Source organism: Lissotriton vulgaris, chromosome 12, assembly GCF_964263255.1.
Source record: "Lissotriton vulgaris chromosome 12, aLisVul1.2, whole genome shotgun sequence".
Taxonomy (NCBI): domain Eukaryota; kingdom Metazoa; phylum Chordata; class Amphibia; order Caudata; family Salamandridae; genus Lissotriton; species Lissotriton vulgaris.
This window is the reverse complement of record NC_141700.1, coordinates 594,840,246-594,864,118: the sequence shown is the minus strand read 5'-3', so window position 1 is coordinate 594,864,118 and position 23,873 is coordinate 594,840,246. Positions and strand designations below refer to the sequence as shown.

Here is a 23,873-nt window from a genome sequence, read left to right as displayed (position 1 = left end):
TTAATATTTCTGTTTACAAAGTAAAAGCAGACATGCATAGAAAAAATGCATAGACACTACACTAAAATATTTACCTGTCATATTCAAGGACGTCCTTTAAACTCATTTTATGTCCGAAATTAAACTTTTAAGAGAATCATAGTTCAAAATGTGACATATTTTACAAAGATCTTAATGTGTCCCACCCCTGAGATACAAAAACTATTTGTGGTAATATTTAAACACAATACACCGGCATGTACAATGTGAGGAATTTCCGCTGCCTCACATATCTTCCCTTAGCATTTTCACCTGGATTTGTGGCTTTTCTATTGTGTTTAGCCCTGCAGCCTCTGAGATCCTCTCAAATAGGCACCAGAAACATACATGCTGACATGACTACAATAAAACACATATAAGCTCAATACCATATGCAAGATAAATGAAAGGAATACAAGTAGAAGAAAGAAGACATGCTGCAATCTAAACACGGTGGGCATACGCTTGCAGTAACAAAACTAAACATAGCAACGGGTCACCGTCTTGCAAAACTATTATAAATAGTCTATTGCTACTTTACAGGTTAAACATGGTCGGCACATTTAGAACCACCGCAGACTGAACAATTATTGTATGCTGCCATAGATGGAAGCAGAGCATAAATGACACTCAGATAGAACAATGACAGAAGAGAGCTGACCCAAAGGCCCTCTGTGTGTCTATATTGAAATATATTTGTATATATGGATGTATGTATTATTAAATGATGTAAAAAAAAAATTATAATATTTGTCAGCTATCCATGTTTTGCAAAGTCAAGGTACTCACACTAGAAGCCAGTTTCAGATGTATTATTCAGTAAGATAAAAGAAGTGCTCTACAGCACTCCTCCCTGCAGTGGCATAACTTAACAAAGCTCTAAGGAAATATGATTTGATCCCCTTCAAGGTAATGGCTTCCACTGACTTCATGTATCACCTTTAAGATCGAATGCCTCACTTTCAGATCTCTAAACCAAAACATATCACTGCCTTGCAAGGAAGATCAAGATCTTTTGTGAGCCACGTAATACCCACAGCATAAACAACACTAGACCATGGATAAAGAAGTGCAATAATAATAATAATAATAATAATATTAGTTTTTTTAAAGTTTTTTTTTAAAGTTTTATATAATGCAAACTAGACCCGAAGATATCGTGTATCGGAGCGCTTTACATGAGCACCAGTTTCATTACACAAGGACACATTCATTGTTAGGCACGGGGAGATTACGTTATTTTCACAGAATCAGAGGATGTTGAGCGTTGTTGCCGAGACTCGAACTTGGTTCCCCAGCTTCGAGGTCAACCGCTCTAGCCGTAAGGACCGACAAGTCTTTTTCAGCTGTACACCCAGGACCTCGAATTCCAGGCATACACATACAAGGGAATGACCTACAGAAGAAACTAAATAATTATATATTCAAGGGACATCTCAATTGTTAGTAAAGGTCACTTTACTCCCTTACACTCTGGCCTCAAACATTACATTAAGAGTCATTCCTTCTGCTATGGACAACTGGCCTTATTTCAAACCCTTTGTATCTTTCCCCTTAGCACATTTGCCTTACAGCTAGGCTTATGCTGCAAAAGTACATATACCTACATAGAGTGGCTGAAGTTACTCGGGGTGGAGCAAAAGGAAGAATCTCATATACAACAACATGTAGACATGGGGAATGAATACACAATTCTCAACAAAGTAACAGGCAAATATACTTGACAGTCAGTAGATGCAAAGATGCCATGTGCACTTGTGTGCACTTGTACATCTGTATATACTGAATTGCCCATGTATGCATACAATCTATGATGACATATGTGATAATCAACCTTGACAGCAATCCAATATTTTAATTTTAATTGGATGAAGACTTCAGTGAACCAGTTTGATTGGAACATGTGGCTCTCATGTTATCCATGTATTTTTGAACATGCGTTATCAGAACTCTTAGTAAATATACCTTTTTCTTCTCCCTTGTCAGCCTTTCTTCCATCAACATGGTGTACATTTAGTTCATCCGACAGGTCAAATACTATAAAAAAACAGTGAGTAAACGAGAAATGTAAAGTTAAAATACAGCGGTAGAATTTTCAAACAGAGCTAAAAATGTTTAATCTTTGTAAAAGAGACTTTTTACCAGGGTTAGTAATTCCATTCTGAGTGGCTGCTCGTGAATTGTCTTGACCGGAAATGATTTCTAAAGGAGTGGCATGTTTTGCTGAGTCCTCTTTCACCTCCTGTAAGGAATGTGAATACATGTCAGAAGAAAGAATGGAAAATGACATTAGATTTAGCTTGTTGTAGGTTAAAGTGTCCTTTGTTCAAATAACCGTATGTTGTTGAGTGTTGTTTTTGGATGCACAAACTGTAAATATATACAGCCAACCACACCTATATAAAACCCACAAATGTGCAGGCAACAATCAGGCACAAGGAGAAGCAAATAAATATCTAGACACATTATAGATGAGTACACACACACACACACGTCTGAAATTGAAAACATTGTAATATTACAACTCCTTTCAAGAATTGAGGTTTAAAACTTACTAAAACCTATACAAATGTGTAAAAGAGGGAATCCGCAATAAAAAGTATAAATCATCTGTAGTAAAAGCAAGTTTTGATAAATACATATGATAACCGATAATTTTCTTGTGCCTTTGAACAAGTGTAGGAGAAAGATGAAAGGTTATCACTAGTCATCAACCAAGAAGACTATCAATATTATAAATTGACTAAATGTAATTGAAAGGCAGGTTATAAATATGAACGTAAAATTCCAATCGATTATCTAAAAAGCCTTCAAAATGTTAGCAGCAATGTGCTTCTATCTAACCATTCTGAAAGGACGCCAGGGCATGAGTGTAACAGGTAGTAAATCAATCAGGTTGGTCTTCCTGAATGGCTTCTCAAGTTCCTTAAACGTGTATAGGCGAGATGAATACATTTAGTCAAACGAATTGTTAGGGCCTCATTTTCTGGGTTTAATGCTGCTATGATGCTTTGCCGACAGGCTGGAACTCGCACTTTATTCCACTCAGCCCTTAGACTTGATTTACATGAGTCCGTCATCAGTGGGAACGTTCACAGTACGTGCTCCAAGAATTCATTTGACATGCTAGAGCCCCTCATTTGGTTTCTTCTCTTGGACATTGGTAGTGGACTAAATGTGTCGAAAAGAGCCACTCACCTAAGGCTGATCACCATGATTCTTTAGTTTTAAGTGCAAAGAGTATGTGCAAACAAGTTATGAGGACGGGGAAGCTGACTGGTATGAGTTAATTACTGCCCATGCATGTTTGCGTTTAGCTAGGATTGCTCTGTCTATGTGATAGGAACAAAGATGAATACATTCCTTTATACTTGGTTTAAAAGCCATTAGAAATGGATTTATTTTGGCCACAATCCATTCATGGACAGTTTCAACATACAATCATTTAAGAACTGATGGTGCGATCCGTCTGTCTCACTGGAGCTAATGCTCAACAGCGGAATCCATTCTGCTTGGAAGGAGAAATTGCAGCCATTACAGTTGGGAAAATGTTATCAAAGCTTTGAATGATAATGGAGAAAATGAGGGTTGATACTGAACTCTTATAAAATGTCTTCATCATGATTTGGCAGTAACAGTCCTGTTTGGCACACAAAACGAACATACTTCTCAAATTAGTTCTACATGGAGATTGTGACAGGGGTGCATTTTAGCCCCCTTCCTTTTCCTGCATCATATAAATGGTATTAGTAAGTGTCTAATAGGGACAGGTAAGACCATGGCCAGGATGGGAAATCAATCCATACCCATTCTGCTTTATGTGAATGATGCAGTATTGATTGCCCATACTGCAAATTACCTGCAGGTATTACTGAATTCCTTTTGGCTCCTATATGAAAGATTTAGAATTAAAAGTAAAGTAGGGGCGTGGCTTGGATGGCAATGAGGAAAGTTGCCTGAGTCTGCCACTCCGCTACACCCAGGGAGCAGCCAGAAGATTTCGTAACCACCCGCCACACAAAAAGGAGACAGAATGACCTCCCCATGCATCGGAAGGGCTCGAGAGGAAGAGAGAGCCTGATTCAAAGACCCACGGTGGAGTTTTAGCGAACAAATCCCAAAACTTATGTGGATCGGAGAAACCCTTAAGATGGCGCCTAGAAACTGAAACTACGGAAGACTAATAGAGAACAAAAGAGCCTCGGAAATACGGAGCTCCTGCATCTCCTTTGGCATTTGAGGTTAGTGCAGAGACCCCCCCTCCCGCGACTCCCACCGCGACACCCCTGCAGCGAGTCAAAAAAAAATCCCTTAAAACAGCAACTTAAGGAAGCTAGTGCAAAGAAAGCAGGCAGAGTGGGCGCCGATGTGAAAGTAACGGAGGGGGCCGGATTGCCTACCTTGGAGACCCGTATTGAGAAAGACCAGAAAACTCGGGCGAGAACCAAAACCGAAAGCAAACAGAGGAGGCCGCCATCTTAGAAGCTGAGTGTGCACTCGATCAGTTCGTACAGAAAGAAGACTACCCCTAACTGCCCCAGGCCTGCAAGGACAGTGATCCAACCGCGACTCAATCGCAGAAGGGGAAAGCGGTGCGGTGAGGTGGAGAGCGGACCACAGCAAGTGAGGCCACACAAACAAGCGGAAACAGTGCCAAAGCCATCCCAGAGAAACGATCAACAGAGGAGGCTGCCATCTTAGGATCTCCTAGATATCGAACCTGTGCAATTTTCATAAACTGCCAAACACCAAACCGGAGCACGAACAAGTGAGGGGAGAGGCAGTGGGGCGCACCACCGTCAGAGGGGGAAAGCCTCCTTGTAAGTACCAAGCAGAAGCAGGAAACCCCATATCGGTGAGGGGGAGGCGAGGAATGCAAACAAGTAACAGAATAACACAGCTGAGGAAGAAGCCACATCTCACAATGGGAGCAAGTTGTGCTCCAACAACTGAGGTGAACACCCATCACAAAAGGTAAAATCTGCTTTTGGCCAAGGCTGCAGACATAAAGAATCACCTTCAATGAAGCAGGGAGTGGCATGCACATCCCCAAAAGACAACACAAACAGGAGGGGTGGCGTCAACTTGAACATCGGAGAGAAGGCCTCCCTACCCCGGCTGAACTTCAAGAAAGAGGGGCCCCAGAGAACGCCACCACTCAACGCGGCGAGAGTCCACAATGAGCTGACCTAAAAGAGAAAGCCAAAAGTGCTGAAAGCAGACCCTCACAAGAACAGGGGTACTAGCCCATAGCTCAGAAAAGAGGCAGAAGATTCGAGCTCCAACAAGCGAAGACAGGGCTGACAATCATGGCAGGGAGCGAGGGGAAAATCCAACGCCGTCAAAAAAGAACAGGAGAGACACACTAACTGATTCACCCATCAAGCAACGACCGGATATCAACAGCACACTCGACATGATCCTGAAAAAGCTGGCTGAGGTCAAGACTTAGCCAAAACAATGAAACAGACTACGGAGGCAATCCAACTGGAACTAGCAGCTATTAGAGCGGACATTAACAAACAATAGACTGACGGCTGTGGAGCAGAGAGTAAGCGACATAGAAGACAGAGACCTGGAGATCCGGGCCTTATGGGCATGGCGGCGCAGGGCACACCTTAAATCCCAGAGTTCACCTGCCTTGTCGAACAGAGAGACGAGACACTCTGTTGAGCGTGGAAACCAGGTTTATTAGCTGCAGCCAAGCACAGTTATCCCAGCAGTTACACGCATGGTGGGTTCTGTAGAGACTGCCACTCCGTGGCGCACATTCTTTTATAGGAAACACATTCACAGAGTTTACTCCTTACACATACAAAACGAACCAATAGAAAAAGTTGGAAAACAAGCTATCAGGTGTCTCAAATACGCCCCTCTCTCAGACCCCGTGTGTTACCCCTCCCAACAAATTAATCAGTACTAGTACCAACAATCTAATTTGCAGATGGCAGGATGTATTTGTGTGCCTCAAAGGATAGTTGTGTAATAGGAGAATACAAGGAGAGAATAGAGAAGGCCAGTCGGATAAGATAATGTAGGGAAAGAATAGGAGAGGGCAAATAGTTAGCCGAGACGGGGATCAGTCAACCAAGACATGGATTAACAAACTTGGCCAGACCCTGACATCGGTTTCCTAAAGAAGTGCAAGGGAGATACTCTTTAACATAAAAAGACAGAGAAAAGCAAAAACACTCCGTCCGCCATGCTGCCTGAGTGAGGGCAACACAAAATGGCGGCTAAATACGGGACAAAGTCAGAAATGCAGCGGGGAAAAACTTGGCTTGAGACGGAAACGCCCGAGCATTAAGCGCCTACAACGGCAGTGGATCTGATCGGCCCTCTGGGTAGCCGAACTCCTGGAACCGCAAAGATAATCACGCCCACGGACAGAGGACCGACAACTTACGGAGACCATCACAACACGCCCAGGCGATTGAGAACTCCTCCCCGTGCACTAGAGCGAGGTAAGGCCCACTGGGTCTAGGAGCAACAATGGTTAAGAACAAGGGAAAGGGAGAAGGGTCCACAGCCTCAGCAACACTGGAGGAAGCAGCCCCGGGACCCGTGGACCTCCAACAACTGCAAGATCGGATCCTTGAGGCCATCGAAACCATGAAAGACACTTTACAGCGGGATATCGCTCAAGTAGCGACAGGGTTGGGGCTCCTGCGGGCGGACCATGCCAAACTCAAAGACAGAGTCAAGAACACAGAGGACACCCTGCAGGAGCTGACCCCGGCACACAAGGCAAGGGAGGTGAAATTAGTGGGAGCCCTAGACCACATACAATCATTGGAGAGAAGGGCAGAGGACGCCGAAAACAGAAGTAGGCGCAACAACGTACGCCTGGTGGGCCTGCCGGAGAAAAAAGAAGGGGGAGACATGATTGGAAATCTGGACAACTGGATTAAGACGAAAATAACAGCGGAGGGGCTCTCACCCTTTTTCACGCTAGAACGGGCACATAGCGTCCCCGCTGGGCCTCCTAGGCCGGGCCAGCCGCCCGACCAGTGGTTATCAAGTAGAGTTACTAGCAAATTTATTGATATGGGCCTTCTCCTAGCCAAGAGAGAAATCACGAGACATTGGAAAGCGAGAATAGGTCCCACACATAAGAGATGGGCGAACGAGTTCTTGAAGTGGGCGGCTGCTGAAAGCACACTACGATACCAAATGGCACGCCAGAAACTAGACGACAGAGCAATGGCTGCAGCAGCCGCATGGGAAACATTAGTGCAGGCGCTGCGAGATAGCACATTGCAAGACACTGAGGGGCAGCACGATTCAGATGAGATTAACACTCAAGACGCACCAGGCGCATCACACACCTAGACAGCTAACAATTCCTGATGACAACAACAGGTATAAACTGCACAGCTTTGAGCATGGGTGGTGGAAGTTTAAGGGGGGGTGGTAGGGGATATTTAGTTGGAAGCAGAAGGGAGTTCAGTTATAAAAACAAATGCAGACATGTGAACTACTTGCGAAATTGAAGCAACTATATTTTGCAACATTGATTATGACACCTTCTTGTTTAATGCCGCCCGACCTCAGGGTTGTGGGCACCAAGGCTGTGTAAGGAACCGAATATCGATAGATTCGAGAGAAGGTCAAGGTTGTAATACATGTATAAATACAATGTATGAATCATAACCCTGCAATAAAAACTATTTTACAAAAAAAAGAAGTCCCACAACCTTACTAAGGAGCCAATAGTTTCTGGCAACTATCGAACATCACAACCCTGACCCCACAGGGATTGTGGAACCAGTACAGTATGTTGCGCTCAGTCACTCATGCTCACTTGTTCTCAGAGAGATTCACAGAATAAATGGTGTTTTTTTTTTCAATAAGAATTTATTGGACCAGCGTCATTCTAGTATAAAACATATGTGCTGCAACACCCATTAGACAGAAACTGATAAATACATTATAAGCACCAACAGAGTAAATAAAAGGTAGAATTCTACCATGGTGTTAAAACAATTAGTATATGCAGGCATATAGATACAAGTCAGTATTCATGAGTACTCCCAAGATGCAAACCCTAACTAAATGTACCTAACATGTTTGTAGGTGTATAGCCAAGAATCCCCCTAGAAAAGAGCCAACCCCATTACCTGATGGGAGAGAATCAAGGAACCCATCTTGGTCTTGAGTTGGACACCCCATGAGGGATGTCAGACCACTGCGTGCTGGAGTGTTTGCGTGCAGGGACTTCAGCATCTTGTGGCCGCATGGAACCTTCTCCTCTGGTTTGCCCAGTGAAGATGTGGTACTTATATATCCGAAAGGTACCCTCTGGGATTCAACCTAAATGTGTCATATTACAGTGGGCCTGTCAGGCAAGGATGGCCACATGACATTTATATGGCACCTAACTGGGTAAAAGGTAAGCACCAGAGCAGGTATATAGAGCGAGGTAGGACAAATGTAGGTGGAAGTTCGTGCAACTACCTAGGGCTATATTTGGGTACATTGGGGTTCATAACACTTTGTTTTCTCTCTCGCACATTTCTAATGGCGGAGGAACCACCATAAAACCATGGTGGTGGTCCTGCCAAGCATATTTCATAAGCACCACTGTGGGGAAGTCAAATAACCTCCTGCTAGTGACTAAAAAGACATAATCTGGTGGTTGGTGCACACACTTGTTTGGTGGTGGGGGACACTGGCACTGTGGTTCCACTCCTGCACCGCCAAACTCCTAATAAGGCCCTAAGTGTTGCTGAAGAGACCAAATGACAACTTGGCATAAACAGTTTCCTGAGTGCTCCCATGACATAGGTGTGCAAGTTGCTGTTTGCATTCTTAGCTACATAGAGTCATTCAAATCACTCATATTGTATGGTGCACTTAAAGATATTAGGTCTTGCAGATTTTTTTCCAGAAGGGATTTGCTAATTATTTTAGAATGGCCTTTTCATAATTGTAGAAGATTCATTGACATTCATTTGACAGAGAAGCACAGAGTGCATTTGATGATGCAGTGTTCCCTTTTCTAAGGTAAGTGTTGCTGCTTGCAAATGCAGACTTCACATTTTCAACTGGCAAAACCAACTACTCTTAGTCCAGTGTAACAAGTGTATAGTTTCTGAATCTGCTAAGTATATCTGAGCAGGTAAAAAGACAACATGAGAAAGAGGGTTCCCCAAATGACCCCATGACAGAGCTGTGCCAGTTATTCTTTTTTTACTGTGTCACCTCTCTTGTGTAAAGATTCACATTGTTTCAGTTCTTACATGAGAATGGATACAGCTAACGTGGGTTTATACAAGACTTACAACACACGTAAAGAAAAGAAAGCAATGGGATGACTATTGTAGTATACATGAACTGAAACTTAAAAAGTCTAGTTTGCAGTAAGAGGAAAAAGTGAACCAACAATGCACCATATCACATTTGCGTATTGTAAAAAGGCTACCAACCACATTTCATGAATTGTTCAACTACATAAGGACTAATATGTCTATTATATAAGGATCTCTTACTTTGTGACTGACACCGCAGGTGCATTCTTGAAAAGGATATTCTGGGAAACTTTTCAGTTTCTAAGCTTTATTTTTTAATGCACATAACATCTGAGCATTTGTGGCTTATACTGGAAAGGCTGACATAGGCCTGTCTCCATCTCTTATATACATCACACTTCTGGCATGGAGGAGTGTGAAAGTGTTCACATGGATGCGGCCTCAACCGGTAGATTGAAAAATCACCCATCTTTGTGATGGTAATTTTTTGTGAAGGGACAAACTGAGTTGAGCGTTATTCCTAATTATTCCCTTTAAAAAAAAGGTAAAGCAATCGAAATATTGTTCTAATGCCCAGTTTTCCCAGTAGAGTAGCATATCCTGTAAAGGAACATTGCTGCTAACCAATTGCAGGGGATTGTTAGACTATTCCTCTTTTATGTTTTTTTAATAAGAAACTGAAGATCTATCTTGAAACACACATATATAACCAAATGTTCCCTTAGTTACATGATTTTCCTCAGAGAGGCATGTAAAAGTTTTAGAAGAAGGTAAGGACTCACACACCTGTGACTGCTCCATGTTCAAATTCTCAATGAGTTGAGTATAGCGTCCATTCGCATCCATTAACTCCTTGTGCGTTCCCTTTTCGCATATTCTGCCATCCTCCAGCAAAACCACTTCATCACAAAACTCTAGATACTGTAAAACAGCAGCAAGACAATACAGGAAACATGCAATACGGAAATACAGCACAAGAATAACAAGCATTGGCAAGACTGATCGGTCTATTAGTTAGGGTAAGTGTTTGGTAGTAGTTGGTCACCGTTCGTGTGCTTCCTCCAGCTGTCGTAGATTGAAAATCTAATACTCGGCTACAACAATATGGGAGCTAAAACTAGGTCCCAACTACTAAAAAGACAGCAATAGCAGAGTTAAACTGTTCTTTCAAAGAAGAGTGTTATGAAAACTGAGTCAGAAGAGGTTTTGAATTGTAGGTGAGGAACTAAAAGCCATATATTTCAAAATAGTGCACAGTAGATCTTTTTTTTACAAAGGGACACTATTCTAGTGACATTTTTACGAAGGCTTATATATGCACACTTATTCAGTGAACAATAAAAGCTGCAAATCCCTTATCTTACTACGAAAGCAAAGCAAAACAAATGCACATGCAAGGGGAAATGGCAAATAGCATATATCTGTATTTTACACTAAAACAGTAGCACTTCCTAAATAAAAACGAAACAAAAAAAACTAGAAATGAAAATGTTATTGTGACAGCAAGTAGATACAGAAAGCAAACACAAGTACATGCAACCAAACAAGAAAGCCATCATTTCTATGGGCATTCCACCCAAGCAATGGCATACCATCAAAAACAAATGAAAGCCAACGACCCATGAGGGTTGACTCAAAGCCCACTATCTGTACTTCAACTGCGCTTTTTGAAGAAGGTTTGACATGAGAGCTTCAGGCACCTAGTGTAGTTGTCCTTATTTTTGACCCAGTCTTTCGAGGTTCCTCAGTTTGGTATTGTCTTCTTTTTAACTCTTCCCTACATCTTTGAAACAGGTTTGTCTTTCATCTTTCCCTGCCAATTAATCTTTCCTTCATACCCTTCACTTTTCTTCCCACACCAGCTGTCCACAGCCTCCAACCTGGTTTCCCTTTACTTATAAAAGTCATATTTTCTCTAAGGAGACATACTCCCCTCTGAGATTAATTGAAGTTTGTAGAACATTCAAGCTTTACTAGACAGCCCTCCATCGACCACTACTTCAGTACTTAGTAATTCATGCAAATGATGCAAGTAATTCAATTACACATTATGCAAAAAACTTTTTCTCCACCCCCCACTTAACCTCCCCACCTTTCTAATACAATCCGTCTCTGGCTATTTTCATCCTTCAGTGTTACCCGTTCTAAAAAAATTACACCACATAGTTATAGATCTATAAACTTATAAACTCTTACTCGGGGAAACACCTAAAATTAATAACTCAAAAAGACTACATTCTGCTAGGTTGAAAAAGTGGCCCAGGTCTATGTCTGCATGCAAGAAGGTCCTACAGAAGAAACATCACATCCCTTTCCACACCAACTCCAATCAGACTTCCCAAAGTACTAGAAGGAAATAAAGCATCAGAGTTCTCAAGACAGAGCAAGAGAAATTGAAAGGTCCAACAGTTTGTTTGAAAGTAAGCAGGTTGGTTTCAAGGGCCGATAGTCTGTACATTAAAACTGATGCTCAGAGCTATGATGTAATGATCATAACAGTCTAATTATGTCTTGAGATTCTCGAGGGATTTAAGACAGGTGATGGGGAAAAAACTAAGAAGGCTTGAAAATAAGGTTTTGTCTTAAACTATCGAAAGCTCACTGCTGAAAAAAGGGAACTTACCTTCTGCTCCATTATAGCCACTCTAAAAGGTTTTATTTTGTCCGATTTAGGCTTAACATTGCAAACTTCCTGGTTTCTTATCCGAGTAAAGTATATTCTGACTCCTTTTTAGATCTTTGTCCATGTGATTGTAACTTATCTCAGAATATGTTATACTTTTTCTTGTTTTGCCAGCTTAATTCCAAACCACGGAAATACTTAATTTTTCCATTATTACGGGTAATAAATATAAAAAATGTAGGCCGGCGATTCATTATCTCCATTTGCATAATACTGAATATATAAGCAAAATGTTATATATATTTATTGCCTCTGCGGTGAGAATAAGGAATATTGTAGGCAAATTATTACATTGTTCGTCAATTGGTTATTCTTTGTGGGGATTTTATCCTTTAAGGACTTTTTATTTTTTCTGCACTGGTTTTCCCAGATAGCTTTACAACTGTAATTTTTATTAACTTAATCCTGTATATTTATCGAGAACTATTCAGATGAAGATGTTACCGAAATTGTATTAAACGGTTAATATTGTTGGAATTTATTATCAATGTCAGCTTTTAAATGTGCTCTGTTTTATTGTTGCACAATCTGAAGAACGAACTTGTTTAATTGATTGTGTTTGAGTTTGAGTCTTTTTGATATAGGCATAAATATTTTTATGATTATATTTGGGTAAGGAAGATGGATCTGTTGATGATATCATAAATGTTTTTTATCTTGTGTTTTTTTTCATGAGCCGAAAAAAGATTGATTGAAGACTAAAAGCCCATAGAAATACAAAACAAATTGGGAATCCCTTGGGAAGCACGTGTATTCTCTGATGGTGAATAAAACAATTCCTCCTGATACATTAGAGCCTCTATCTAATTCCACAGACAGTAGCTGGTATTCAGTCCTGAAATTATGGACAGAAAATATCAGATAAGAAGGCGGTTTGTTGCCACCTTAGATAAGGGGACATTTAGAAAGACTTTGTGAAGATTATTGCAATCTCTTCTTTCTCACAGTGAGACGTGCAGCTCCTTTCACCTTTTTACCTGTGTGTTTTTGTTTATTATTTGGTCATGGCCCCCATCCACTTTCAGTTTATCTAATCATTACTGTGTGTGTAGCATTCTAGTGGTGGTGGTATGAGCTTGAGAAAGCAAAGTGTCAGTGAAATTAAATGAAATATCACTTTGTAATGCGCACTAATACCCGAAGATGTCTAGGCGCGAATGCTCTCATTTAAAAGAGAAAGAAGGGGAACTAAAACTACAGAAGATAGAAACACCTGGATGAAGGACCTCATTTATTAATTTTTTTAAACCAGGTTTTTAAAAGTTTGCGAAAGGAGATAATATTAGTTTCTTTCTTAAGTACCAGAGGCCGGGAGTTCCACAACCTGGCTGTACCTGCCAAGAAACGTCTACCCCCGCCCACCCCCCAAGATGCTGTTTTAGCCCTTGGAGTTACAAGATTAAAAGATGAAGAAGATCAAAGATGCCTTCCAGGAACATACCACCTGAAACTGCGTTTAAAATATTCAGGGCCATGCCCAGGCAAAGCAAAGCAATGCAGAGGGACTTAAATTCAATTTGCCTTCTAACTGGCAGCCAATGCAATATTGGCAGAGCGTGGGATACTGATTGATATTTTGGGATGGCAAGCAGAAGGCATGCTGCAGCATTTTGGAGGACCTGGAATTTATTTTAAAAACTAGATTGAATATTAAGAAAGAGTGTGCTACAATAATCAATCTTTGATAAAATAAGTACTGAAATTACAGCTTTCTGAAGATCTAGATGAATAAAAGGTAGAACTATCCTGAGAGCTTTAATCATGAGAAAGCAGGAGGGAGTGATGGCATTAGCCGGGTTAGGAAGATCTCCCAGTTCCCACGGTTATGAACTAAGGGGTCCATTAGGATGTAGGGCGGATCGCCACCGCCTGCATGGCATATTAGTATGGCGGGGGTACCGCAGAGGACGGGAAGTCCATCCACCGCTTTTCTGCCTGGTCGACAAGTTGACCGGGCGGAAAAGGGTTTAGTATGGTGGGGGTGTCTGATAGACACTGCCATCCATATCAGGATGCAGGTGGGAGGCAGCCTTCAAAGCTGCCACGGAAAGGCATGCAGATTTTGAAGTTGGGGGCCTGTTGTGGGCCCCCAGGATGTTGGGGGGTGGGGGCTGCACATGGGGGGTATCTATGGTACCCCCCTGCATGTGCATGCAAAACATTGCAGGCCCCCCGCGGTGCCTGCCATGATTTGCATGCATATGCACAACATGCATTTTTGGCATTGCGGCGGGTGATGCTCAAAGCACCGCCTGTTGAATGTTACAAATGCAGGATGTGCCCGCCAGTGTGGCGGGCACATCCTAATAACTCCCATTGGACCGCAACACTTATGGTTGGCGGTCCCTTTTTACTTCAGAATGGCGGACGGACAAAGTCCGCCCCCATCCTAATGATGCCCTAGGTGTCCAAAACGAGGCATCACAACCAAATAAAAGAACCTCCGTCTTTCCTGAGTTCAGCATAAGACAATTTCTGGACATCCACTTTCCAACTTCATCCACACAACCATGGAATATAAAAGTGGTGTCCTCAGGACCACCAACCTGGTGATGCCACGATCTGCATATCATCAGCATATGAAACCACTGTAAAGTCAAATGACTTTATTAGAGTGGCAAGGGGAGTGACATAAAGGTTAAAAAGCATAAGACATAATGATGAGCCCTGCTCTGCCAGTTGCTCCCTAACTGCAAGGAAAAATTGGAGTAGTTCAAGTGCCCTGCCCATTAGGCCCAGGGCAAAAAGTTAATCGATGAGAAGACCATGATTGACTGTGTCAAAGGCTGTCTTTCCACCTGTCCAGAACTCAGAACTTCCCTCATCTCCCCCGCGACATTTATCAGTACCAGATCGGTACTGTATTGACTACATAAACCCATATTGCGTGCTGTCTAGGAGATTATTATCTTTAATGAACAGAGATAGTTCAATATTCATGGCGTTCTCGATGATCTCAGCCAGAAAAGGCAGCTGAAAAATCAGCCTATAGTTGTTGGGGTCCTTGCTTTCTAGATTGAATTTCTTTAGCAAAAGGGAGAATGGATGCTGTCCTCCACTCTCTTGGATAATAACCATCTCAAAACATCTTGTTGAAGATATCTTTAAGCTAATTTGCTGTAACCTCAGGAGCTAAACTGAGAAACTTTAGGGGACAGGGATCCCAGGATGAGCCTGACCTTGTCTGACCAAAAAGAGTCTGAACAAATGAGTCAGAAATAGGATTAAACCTTTCAGAGATAGGGGTATTATCTGTTCAGCCATCCGTGGAACTAATTCCTTTTGAAATAGAGAGGGTAAGCCTCTCTGTGAGTGCTCCCTCTACCAAATGGGAGGAGGCAAATGTGTCATAGCCTGCTATTACTTTGGCCTAGACAAAAGCTGCTAAAAGATTGCAAAATTATTGGTTCAATTCAGTGTTTTTGTTTCGGGACGTTTGTCAGCTTTTTTACAGTTGCAAAAAGGTATTTAGGAGTATTAAGCGATGCCTTTATTATAGTGGAATAGTAGAATGTCTTAGCAGTAGAGACCTTTAATTTATAGTATTGAATTGATTTTTATGAGATTTTGTCATTGTGATCATAATAAGTATGCCATCTCAAGCCTACGGCAGATTTCTTTCTGCAGTCTAAGGCACTCATCGAACCAAGGCTCAAACGGAGAAGTCCTTTTATTATTAGTGGTTTTCAAAAGCGCCGGAAGGTTTAGATCACTAGTAACCAGTTATTTTAGGTATTGGTCGCCTCTTCCAAATCGGCTGGAGTTTTAGGTTCAAAGCAAGTTAGATGTTTCCTGAAGGTCTCCTGAGTGATTTTATGCCATGGGCGATTTAGCATTTTGGTCAAAGATGGGCACACAATATTGGCTTCATCTTCCAGAGAAATGTAAAACATCACAGCTGAATGATCTGACCACACTAAAGGAAGAATAGATTAAATTCTAAGGTAGGGATTATCTGGAAAAATACCATCCAAAGAGTGGCCAGTGGCATGCGTAGGGCCTTTCACTAACTGTGTGAGACCTGCACTTTCCAGGAGATCCATAAAAATAGCTGTTTCTCAAGCCGAGGTATCTCTGTGGGGGAAATTAAAGTTCCCTAAAATGGTAAACTCAAGGGAGTGAACTTTAATATCCAATAGTTGGCTACTACTTTTCAAAAAACACTCCTCCGGGGCCTATAAATTAAAGCCCCATTTAAAAAAAGTGTTTTGTTTTATATAGCGCAAACTAGACTCGAGAAATTGTGTATCAGAGCGCTTTCTATGAGCACCAGTTTCGTCGCAGAGGGACCGACTCAATTTTTTGTTAGGCATGGGAAAATTAAGTGATTTTGCCCAGAATCACAGGATTTTGAGCGTTGTTGCCAAGACTGGAACCCGGTTTCCCAGCTTTGAAATCGACCGCTTAGTCATAAGGCTACATCCTCTCCCCATTAAAGGAGTAATGATTAGTTAGGATAATTTTGAAGGCTAGCGCCTCACAGTTCAATACGGCACATAGGGGCTGAACGGAGAATTTCAGATGATCCTGATAGATAAATGCTAACCCCCACCCCGTTTTATTGGACAATCTAGTCTGGAGATAGCAAACCCAGTAGGAGAAGCTGCAATAAGGTCAGGGTCCGAACCAACATCTGCCCAGGTCTCGGTAATGAATGCCATGTCCAGTGCATGATAATCAAAAAAGTCAGCAAAATCCAAGGCATTTTTTACCAGTGATCTAGCATTTATGAGTAACCCTGGGCAAAGTACTAGGCTACGCTTGCGTAGTTTGTGAAGTTTGCGCTACTTTGCACTACGCGAACTGCACGTAGCACAGTGCAAACACCCATAGCATAGCGTGGTGCAGAGGTAATTTTTTGCTGGCTCGCGGTCCTCAACGTCAAGTTGGCGACCGCGAGCAAGCAAAATGACATCCCGGAGAAACTTTTTCCTAGTTCACGATCAGCAACATCAAAGTTGCCGATCACAAGCGTGGAAAATAAAACACCCGGCGAGATTCTCAACGTGGGGAGATCAGGTTTCTCATTGCGAGTGGTCGCAAATGCTCGCGACCGCTTGCTAGAGAAACTACCAGTCTGCGTTGAGAAAGCTGCTGCTCGAGTAAAAATCTACTCGAGCGGCAGTAAATGAGAGCTCGCACTGTGAAAGATGCCGTTTCCAAAGATTGCACAGTGCGGACAAGCATCCGGCACTGTGCAATCATCGCGAGCAGGGTTCTACACAGTTCACGTAGTGATACGCGTAGCTCGCGTTGTGCGAAGTGCACTTTGCGTAGCTACGTGTAGCGCTACTTCGTGAACTATGCCCAGGGTTATCATAGTTTTAAAAAATGTTGGCCCTGTATTAGGAAGAATAGTATCAATACATTTTAGCTGGGTGTTACAGAGAATATTGTCAGACATTGTGGAGAGTACACATTTAATTTTTATGTTAGTCAAAGTGGACTGACATTGCTGAGCATAGTCCAAGCGTGGACAGGTTCACACGGGCTTGCCTTGGGCGCACACAGGCTTGCCTTTGGCACACCAGCAGCGTGCCCACTGTGTGTCAGCTGAGTCATGCTGTTTAAATAGGCAATGGAAGGAATCAGCTAGAACGTCAACTTCTGCGATCCCGCAGGAACCGGAAGTAGGTAAAGATTGTTCTTGCTTGCTTTCTTGCTTTCTCTCTCCACACAAACGGAAAACCCCACGGTGGGATGGAGAGCTGCCAGGAAGAGAAGCAGGGGAAAAGAATCTATGCCCAACCTATTCAGGAGATATGTGACGCATGTTATTACATCGCATGCTGTTGCAACGCAAAGTTTTACTCCGACTGTTGGGAAGCTGGAAGTTGGAATAGACTAAGTTTCTATTCCAATTCCAATGTGTGCAAAAGTAGGCAAGGTGTTGGAGTTAAATCCAACACCTTCTACCCACTGCTGCACACCTTTTGCATTGCAACAGCATGCAATATAATGGCATGCATTGTAATGGTTGCATTGTTAAGGTTGTTTCCTGATTCAGGTCAATAGAAGTGAGCCAAAAGAAAGTAGCTGAAATAAAGTCCACAAATTGCTAAAATAACATGCAGAATGCAACCTCTTTAAAACAAAAACAGAGATTAACAAAAATTAGGTTCAGAGTCATTAGCGGCCTGAGCATTCGCTGCAGAAGTGCTTCTTCTGCTGTATGAGCATAGAGAAGAATAAAGGATTGAATCAAACTTGACAGTCTCCCAGAGGTAAGGAGACATCCCCTGAAGTCTGTAATGTTTGCTGGAGGGAAATGAGACTATGCCTAGTGCTAGACCTGGACATCAAAAGTAACAATCTTACCTACTAAAGGATGAGCCTAAGAGCTCTCGCTGCCCTGTGGCCCTCTGGACAGGGGTTTGACAGGGAACCATAGAATGGCGAACAAAACATTTGAAACTATTCCAAAATGGCTAAAAAGTTCTGTCAGTGTTTCACATTGCATGTGTATCCATCGCCTGCCATCTTAAAGTTTTTTTTTCCATATTATAAAACAATGACACATGCGCATGTGTGTGTTACATCTGTGGATATCTTGGAATGCATGTACTTGTTACACACCAGAGTTTTTTTAGATCACAGGAATCCAAACAAGCATTGACAAAGGCAATACCTTTTAAAACTGAGGTCACATTTTCCTTGGAGATTAGCAGCAGCAGCAGTGGGGGCTACGAGTGAGGTGAACCACGCTCTTCATTCTTGGCAGCAGCAGCAGCAGTGGGGGCTACGAGTGAGGAGAACCACGCTCCTCATCCTTGGACTTCGATTTGACTTCTCGCGTTTCCCACTATGCGGGAAACACTCGCAGCAGAGCCTGGCACCAGCAGCTGTGGGGGCCACGATCCGGTGGAGGACTACGCCACCCACAATCCAGCGGGGCAGTGATACGCCCTCCTGCCACGCCCTGCCCAGGTGTGCTGATTTAAAAATTACCTGCGTTCTTGTATCGCGGTCACATTTTCCTTGGAGATTAGCAGCAGCAGTGGGGGCTATGAGTGAGGTGAACCACGCTCCTCATCCTTGGCAGCAGCAGCAGTGGGGGCTACGAGTGAGGAGAACCACGCTCCTCATCCTTGAACTTCGAATTTACTTCTTGCGTTCCCCGCTATGGGGGAAAAGCACGCAGCAGAGCCTGTTACCAGCAGCTGTGGGGGCCAGGATCCGGTGGAGGACTACACCACCCACAATCCAGCGGGGCAGTTAGACGCCCTCCCGCCACGCCCTGCCCAGGTATACTTAATCGGTCTGCCAGTCCCGCCCCGCGGGACGCGCGCGGGACGAGCCGGGCGAAGGCTGGGCCAAGGGCGGGTCCGTTTAAGCCTGTTCAAGACCAGCCAAGGACGGGACGGGCAACCCCTCTAACGTCTACTCCAGAGACAAAGGTCAGTGTCCCTGTGCAGCCACAATTTGTGTTGTAAAAATCTGCTTTCTAAAAAGTAGCTGAAGATAAGGATAAAGTGACTACTATGGCAACACTAACTACTTCAGGGGACAATTGTGGTAAAAATCCTAGTGGGTCTTTGATGGGCACCCTGGACAATTTTCTTATACGGGTGTTGTCAGCTTTGGCTAAAGATATTGAACTGACTGAAAAGAGGTTATCCTTGGAACCTCTTTTCGACAAGCGGTCATCTATGGGAAGCTTCGCTGGTACTAGGCCCCCTGTTCCTAATGAGTCTATCCCTGATGATATTTTATCCTCCTCGGAGGATGAAGCCAGCAGCTCTATTTCTTACACAAACGGGCATGCACTATTCCCAGAACAACAACTTATAGCTCCTCTAAGGAAGTCTAAGCAAAGCATTCCCCCCAAAAAACCAACATCTCCTAATATTAAGACCAGGTCAGCAAGTATTGCAAAAAAGGGGCCGGGTCAACAACCAAAGGGAGTCACGGCGGAAAGTAAATGGCCAGGGGTGCAATTACGAGAACAAGCTACGGGCACAAAAGGGAGGAAAGGAAAAGAACGAGTGCCGAAAGAGACTGTCTTATCCAATAGTACTGACTGCCCTAAACCACTGAGAACAGTTAGCAAAGAGACAATCTTAAAATTACCAAAGGGTGCCTTGTTTTGGAAAAAACTGGAAACTGTCCTGGAGAAGTCAATTCACCCGATACATGAGAGGCTGGACTGTATTGAGACTAGATTGGTATGTCTAGAACTCTCGCTGGCATCAGCCCAGAAGATGATGGGAAACCGGGGTAGTAGGACAAACTGTAAATAGACTATCCTGCAAGGTCAAGCTGATGTGGATGTAACCTTGAATTGTTTGTCAAATGGTAGTAGTAGTATAGTGGTAAATAAGCCGGAGGCTCTTAGAGCTACTGCTCCATTGTCTAATGCTGGAGGGGTTAGCCAACCTGCTCAGCTAGTTAGGGCTAAAATCGTGGCAATTAGTAAAACAGCAAGTCACGCCCCCCTATCATCTAGTAACTCCTCAGCTTATGTGGCACCTAATGCATCTACTGTAAAACTCCCCCCTGAATCTGTCCCCTATGTGGTCATATTGGCAGGGGTTCCATCATTAGATCAGGGTAAGAGGGAGACACACATGGAATTAAAAAATAAGTCACATTCTGGCTTAATGCTAATCAGCTTTTGCCAACCCATGTTTGGGCAGAGATTTTATCCGTTAGAAGGGTAAATTGGGTCGGCAGGAGTGTAAAGACAGTTGGAGGGGATTGTGTTAATATTAATTTTAGGGACAGGAGATGTGTAGAACATATCTGCAATTGGCAACATATAGATCCTAGATCCCTGATCCAATCCCTCCCACTAACCTATTTTTACTCCCCAGCACAGGATCCACGCAGAGAAATCCTCCTATGGAATGAGCAATTTAGTTACCCCGTTGCACGGAGCCTAAGACTACATAATAGGTTCTCAGCCTTGTCGGGACTGGAGGAGTGCGACTGACAGCAAATAAAGGAAGGGGATGATAGTATGATCATTAAAAGTTCATGTATTGTAAATGTAGCTGGGAGTGAGGAACTAAAGAATGAAATTGCAGGATTAACTGTGGGTGGGATGTGTCCTAGGGAAAATATTAGAACGGGTATTACCCTCCAAAAAGGTGTAAATCATCTCCCTTGGTTTCCTGTATCTAGGAAAAGCCCTCCCTCTGTAACTGCCCCTATAATGATGCCACATTCCAGCCCCACGTTGGCAAGGAAAGTAATAAATGGGGGACCACGACCTATAGCTTGCTTGACTTCATTGGTGTCATGGAACTCGGCTGGTATGGGAACCAAATTAACGTCACCATGCTGGCTAAGTTTCATTGACAAATTTGACATCTGTCTTTTCCAAGAGACCTAGTCTGTTGAACCGGTATTTAATTCAGGTTACTTGAACTTCTATGTTCCTTTGGTGAGAGGGCAAAGGGGACGCCCAATGGGAGGAATGGTGATCTGGATTAAACAACATCTAAGTTGTAATATTCAATTATTACCAGTCAGGCATCGAGACATTATGGCAGTTAGGTTTAGCTTTCCGGGGGGTCCACAAATTGATATCTTTAATGTGTATGCTAGAGGTGTACCAGGTGGTTAAAAGTTAGAGGTGATAACGGCATTAGAACTACTGACTGAATCCCTACCAGATGGGGTATTGCCACTAATTGTGGGTGACTTCAATACAACCTTTGAACCCCTAGGGCAGGAGGATGTAAACCTGTCGGAAGAGGAAGACTCTAGATGGGGTGTTCCCCAACTAGAGGTTAGGTCAACAGTTAAATGGACTGAGGCGGCACTACAGCTGAATGGGTTTTGTCTTGGTAACCAATTAAGGGCTGCAAATGGTCGGACTTTGTCCGATAGGAAGGGGGAAAACACCTATGATAATGGCACAAGATCAGGTAAAATTGACTACATACTTGTCCATTTGAAGCACTGGCACACTTTGGTGGATATGGAGGTGAGGTCCTGTGCCGAGAGTGATCATAACCCTCTTACAGCAATTTTTAGGTTAGGCCAGGAGGGAATGGTGAATAAGCCTGAAGAGCTATCAGCCCCTGAAACCTTTTTAGCAAATGATGAGCACCATCTTAAGTGGTGTAAAGTGATTAATCAACCAGAAACACTTCATTCCATTAAAAGAAGCCTAGATATGGTACTTGGTAAAATTGGAGCAGATGGAAATGATGGTACCAAGTATAGCCCATTTGAGGAAGTTCATATTGAATTGTTTGAAAATCTTAAAGCCCACTTTTGTAAACCAAGTAATGCCGGGGTAAAAGCAAGGAAAAAAGTAGAAAGGTGGTATAATAGATCATGTAGGGAAGCTCAGGTTGAGCTGAGTTTAGCACTAAAAACAAGGAATTCAGTGACAATAAGGGCCGCCCGGTGCAACTATCGGAAAATGATTGGTAGGGCAAAAAGAGAATGGGATGACCAGATGTGGCAGGATCTCAAGGGAGCATGCCAGTCTAAAAACCAAACGCTCTTTTGGGATACCTATAAATGGGAAGGAGGTGGGTGTGCGGACAGCCCGCAAAATAATGTTCCCCAAAACTCCTGGATTGAATACTTCAAGCCCCAGTATGCTAGCATAGAAGGCCATTTAAGCATTGCGGCTCCTAGTTTTACATTTTATGAAGGTGTTGTTTTTAGATTAAGGGATGTGGATAGATCCCTGAATTCAGTAACCAAGGGGCGAGCTCCAGGGATGGACTGCATACCTGCAGACTTATTCCTTAGTGATAAAGATAGATGGAGATTATACATCGGCTATTTATCTAATGCTTTTGCCCAGGGGATGGCTTTTCCCAATTCATGGAAAGGTGCAGAAATTGTGCCTGTTTATAAAAAAGGGGACAAGTCCCTAGCGGGCAATTACAGGCCTATTAGCCTGATCGATTCCGTACAGAAAATAATGGGCCGACTGGTCCTGGGAAAGATCCAGGACTGGATGGATGAGGGGGAGATCCTGAGTCCATTGCAAGCCGGGTTCCGCCCATGGACTAGAACTATAGACAGGTTTTTCGATTTATTGTCATATATTGGCAAGTAGTTGTCCTAGAAAAAGGGGTATTATATGCGGTATTTGTTGACCCAAGGGCGGCATTCGACCTTGTCCCATGAGGGAAACTTTGGCAAGTACTGGAGGAGCTAGGCATGCCCCTCGTATTGCTGACGTTGATTGTCCGCTTACACGAGGACACTTATGCTAGGGTCAAATGGGGCAGACAGGGTGAGGTTACAGATGCCTTCCCGGTGGAGAGTGTGAGGCAGGGGTGCGTCATGGCGCCAACCCTGTTCTCGCTCTTCGTGAACGGGGCGGCAGAATACCTTTCCCTGATTCCGACTAATGCCTCGATGATGGCTGGAGAGAGCGTCCCGATCCTCATGTTCGCTGACGACACTCTGATAATTTCGAAGACTCCAGGTGGACTCCAAAGGGCGCTCCAGCGCTTTACGGATTTTTGCCGCTTGCATGGGTTGGAAATAAACACAGCTAAAACTAAATTTATGGTCCTCACCGAACCTAAACGCCCTAAGTCAATAAAACGGTTTAAGGGAAGTGTATTTATGAATAATTGCCCGCTAGAACAGGTTGAATCCTTTACTTACTTAGGGGTCAATCTACAGAATGACATGTCTTGGAGTGCCCAGTTAGACATGACCGTATTAAGGCACAAGCAACAAGAGGGCATTCTTCTTAAAATATATAAGTCTTCCTTTATTAAACCTATGAGATCATTGCTGGAAATTTATGGGATGAAAGTTTTGGGCTCTGTCCTACATGGCGCTGAGCTGTGGGGGTTCTTAAATATTAATCAGTTGGCATTATTAGAAAATGAATTTCTGAGGAAAGCTACCCATGTTCCCCAAAGTACCCCATTAGTTCCTCTGTTTTGGGATCTTGGAAAAAGATCAGTGCAAGACTTAGCCATGCTGCGTCCAGT

The 23,873-nt window shown here is 43.1% G+C and overlaps 1 protein-coding gene across 1 annotated transcript in view; it reads right to left on the bottom strand.

The window, feature by feature from the left end:
• Window positions 1-23,873, bottom strand: part of LOC147677799 (ATP-binding cassette sub-family C member 12-like) — a 2,578,840-nt gene that overhangs the window by 1,165,946 nt on the left and 1,389,021 nt on the right. Inside the window, exons 16-18 of the mRNA XM_086945588.1 lie at window positions 10,056-10,190; window positions 2,161-2,260; window positions 1,984-2,055 (exon numbers count right to left, since the gene is read on the bottom strand). Coding sequence (XP_086801714.1) covers window positions 1,984-2,055; window positions 2,161-2,260; window positions 10,056-10,190 — 307 coding nt within the window. The remainder of the gene's footprint in view (window positions 1-1,983; window positions 2,056-2,160; window positions 2,261-10,055; window positions 10,191-23,873) is intronic.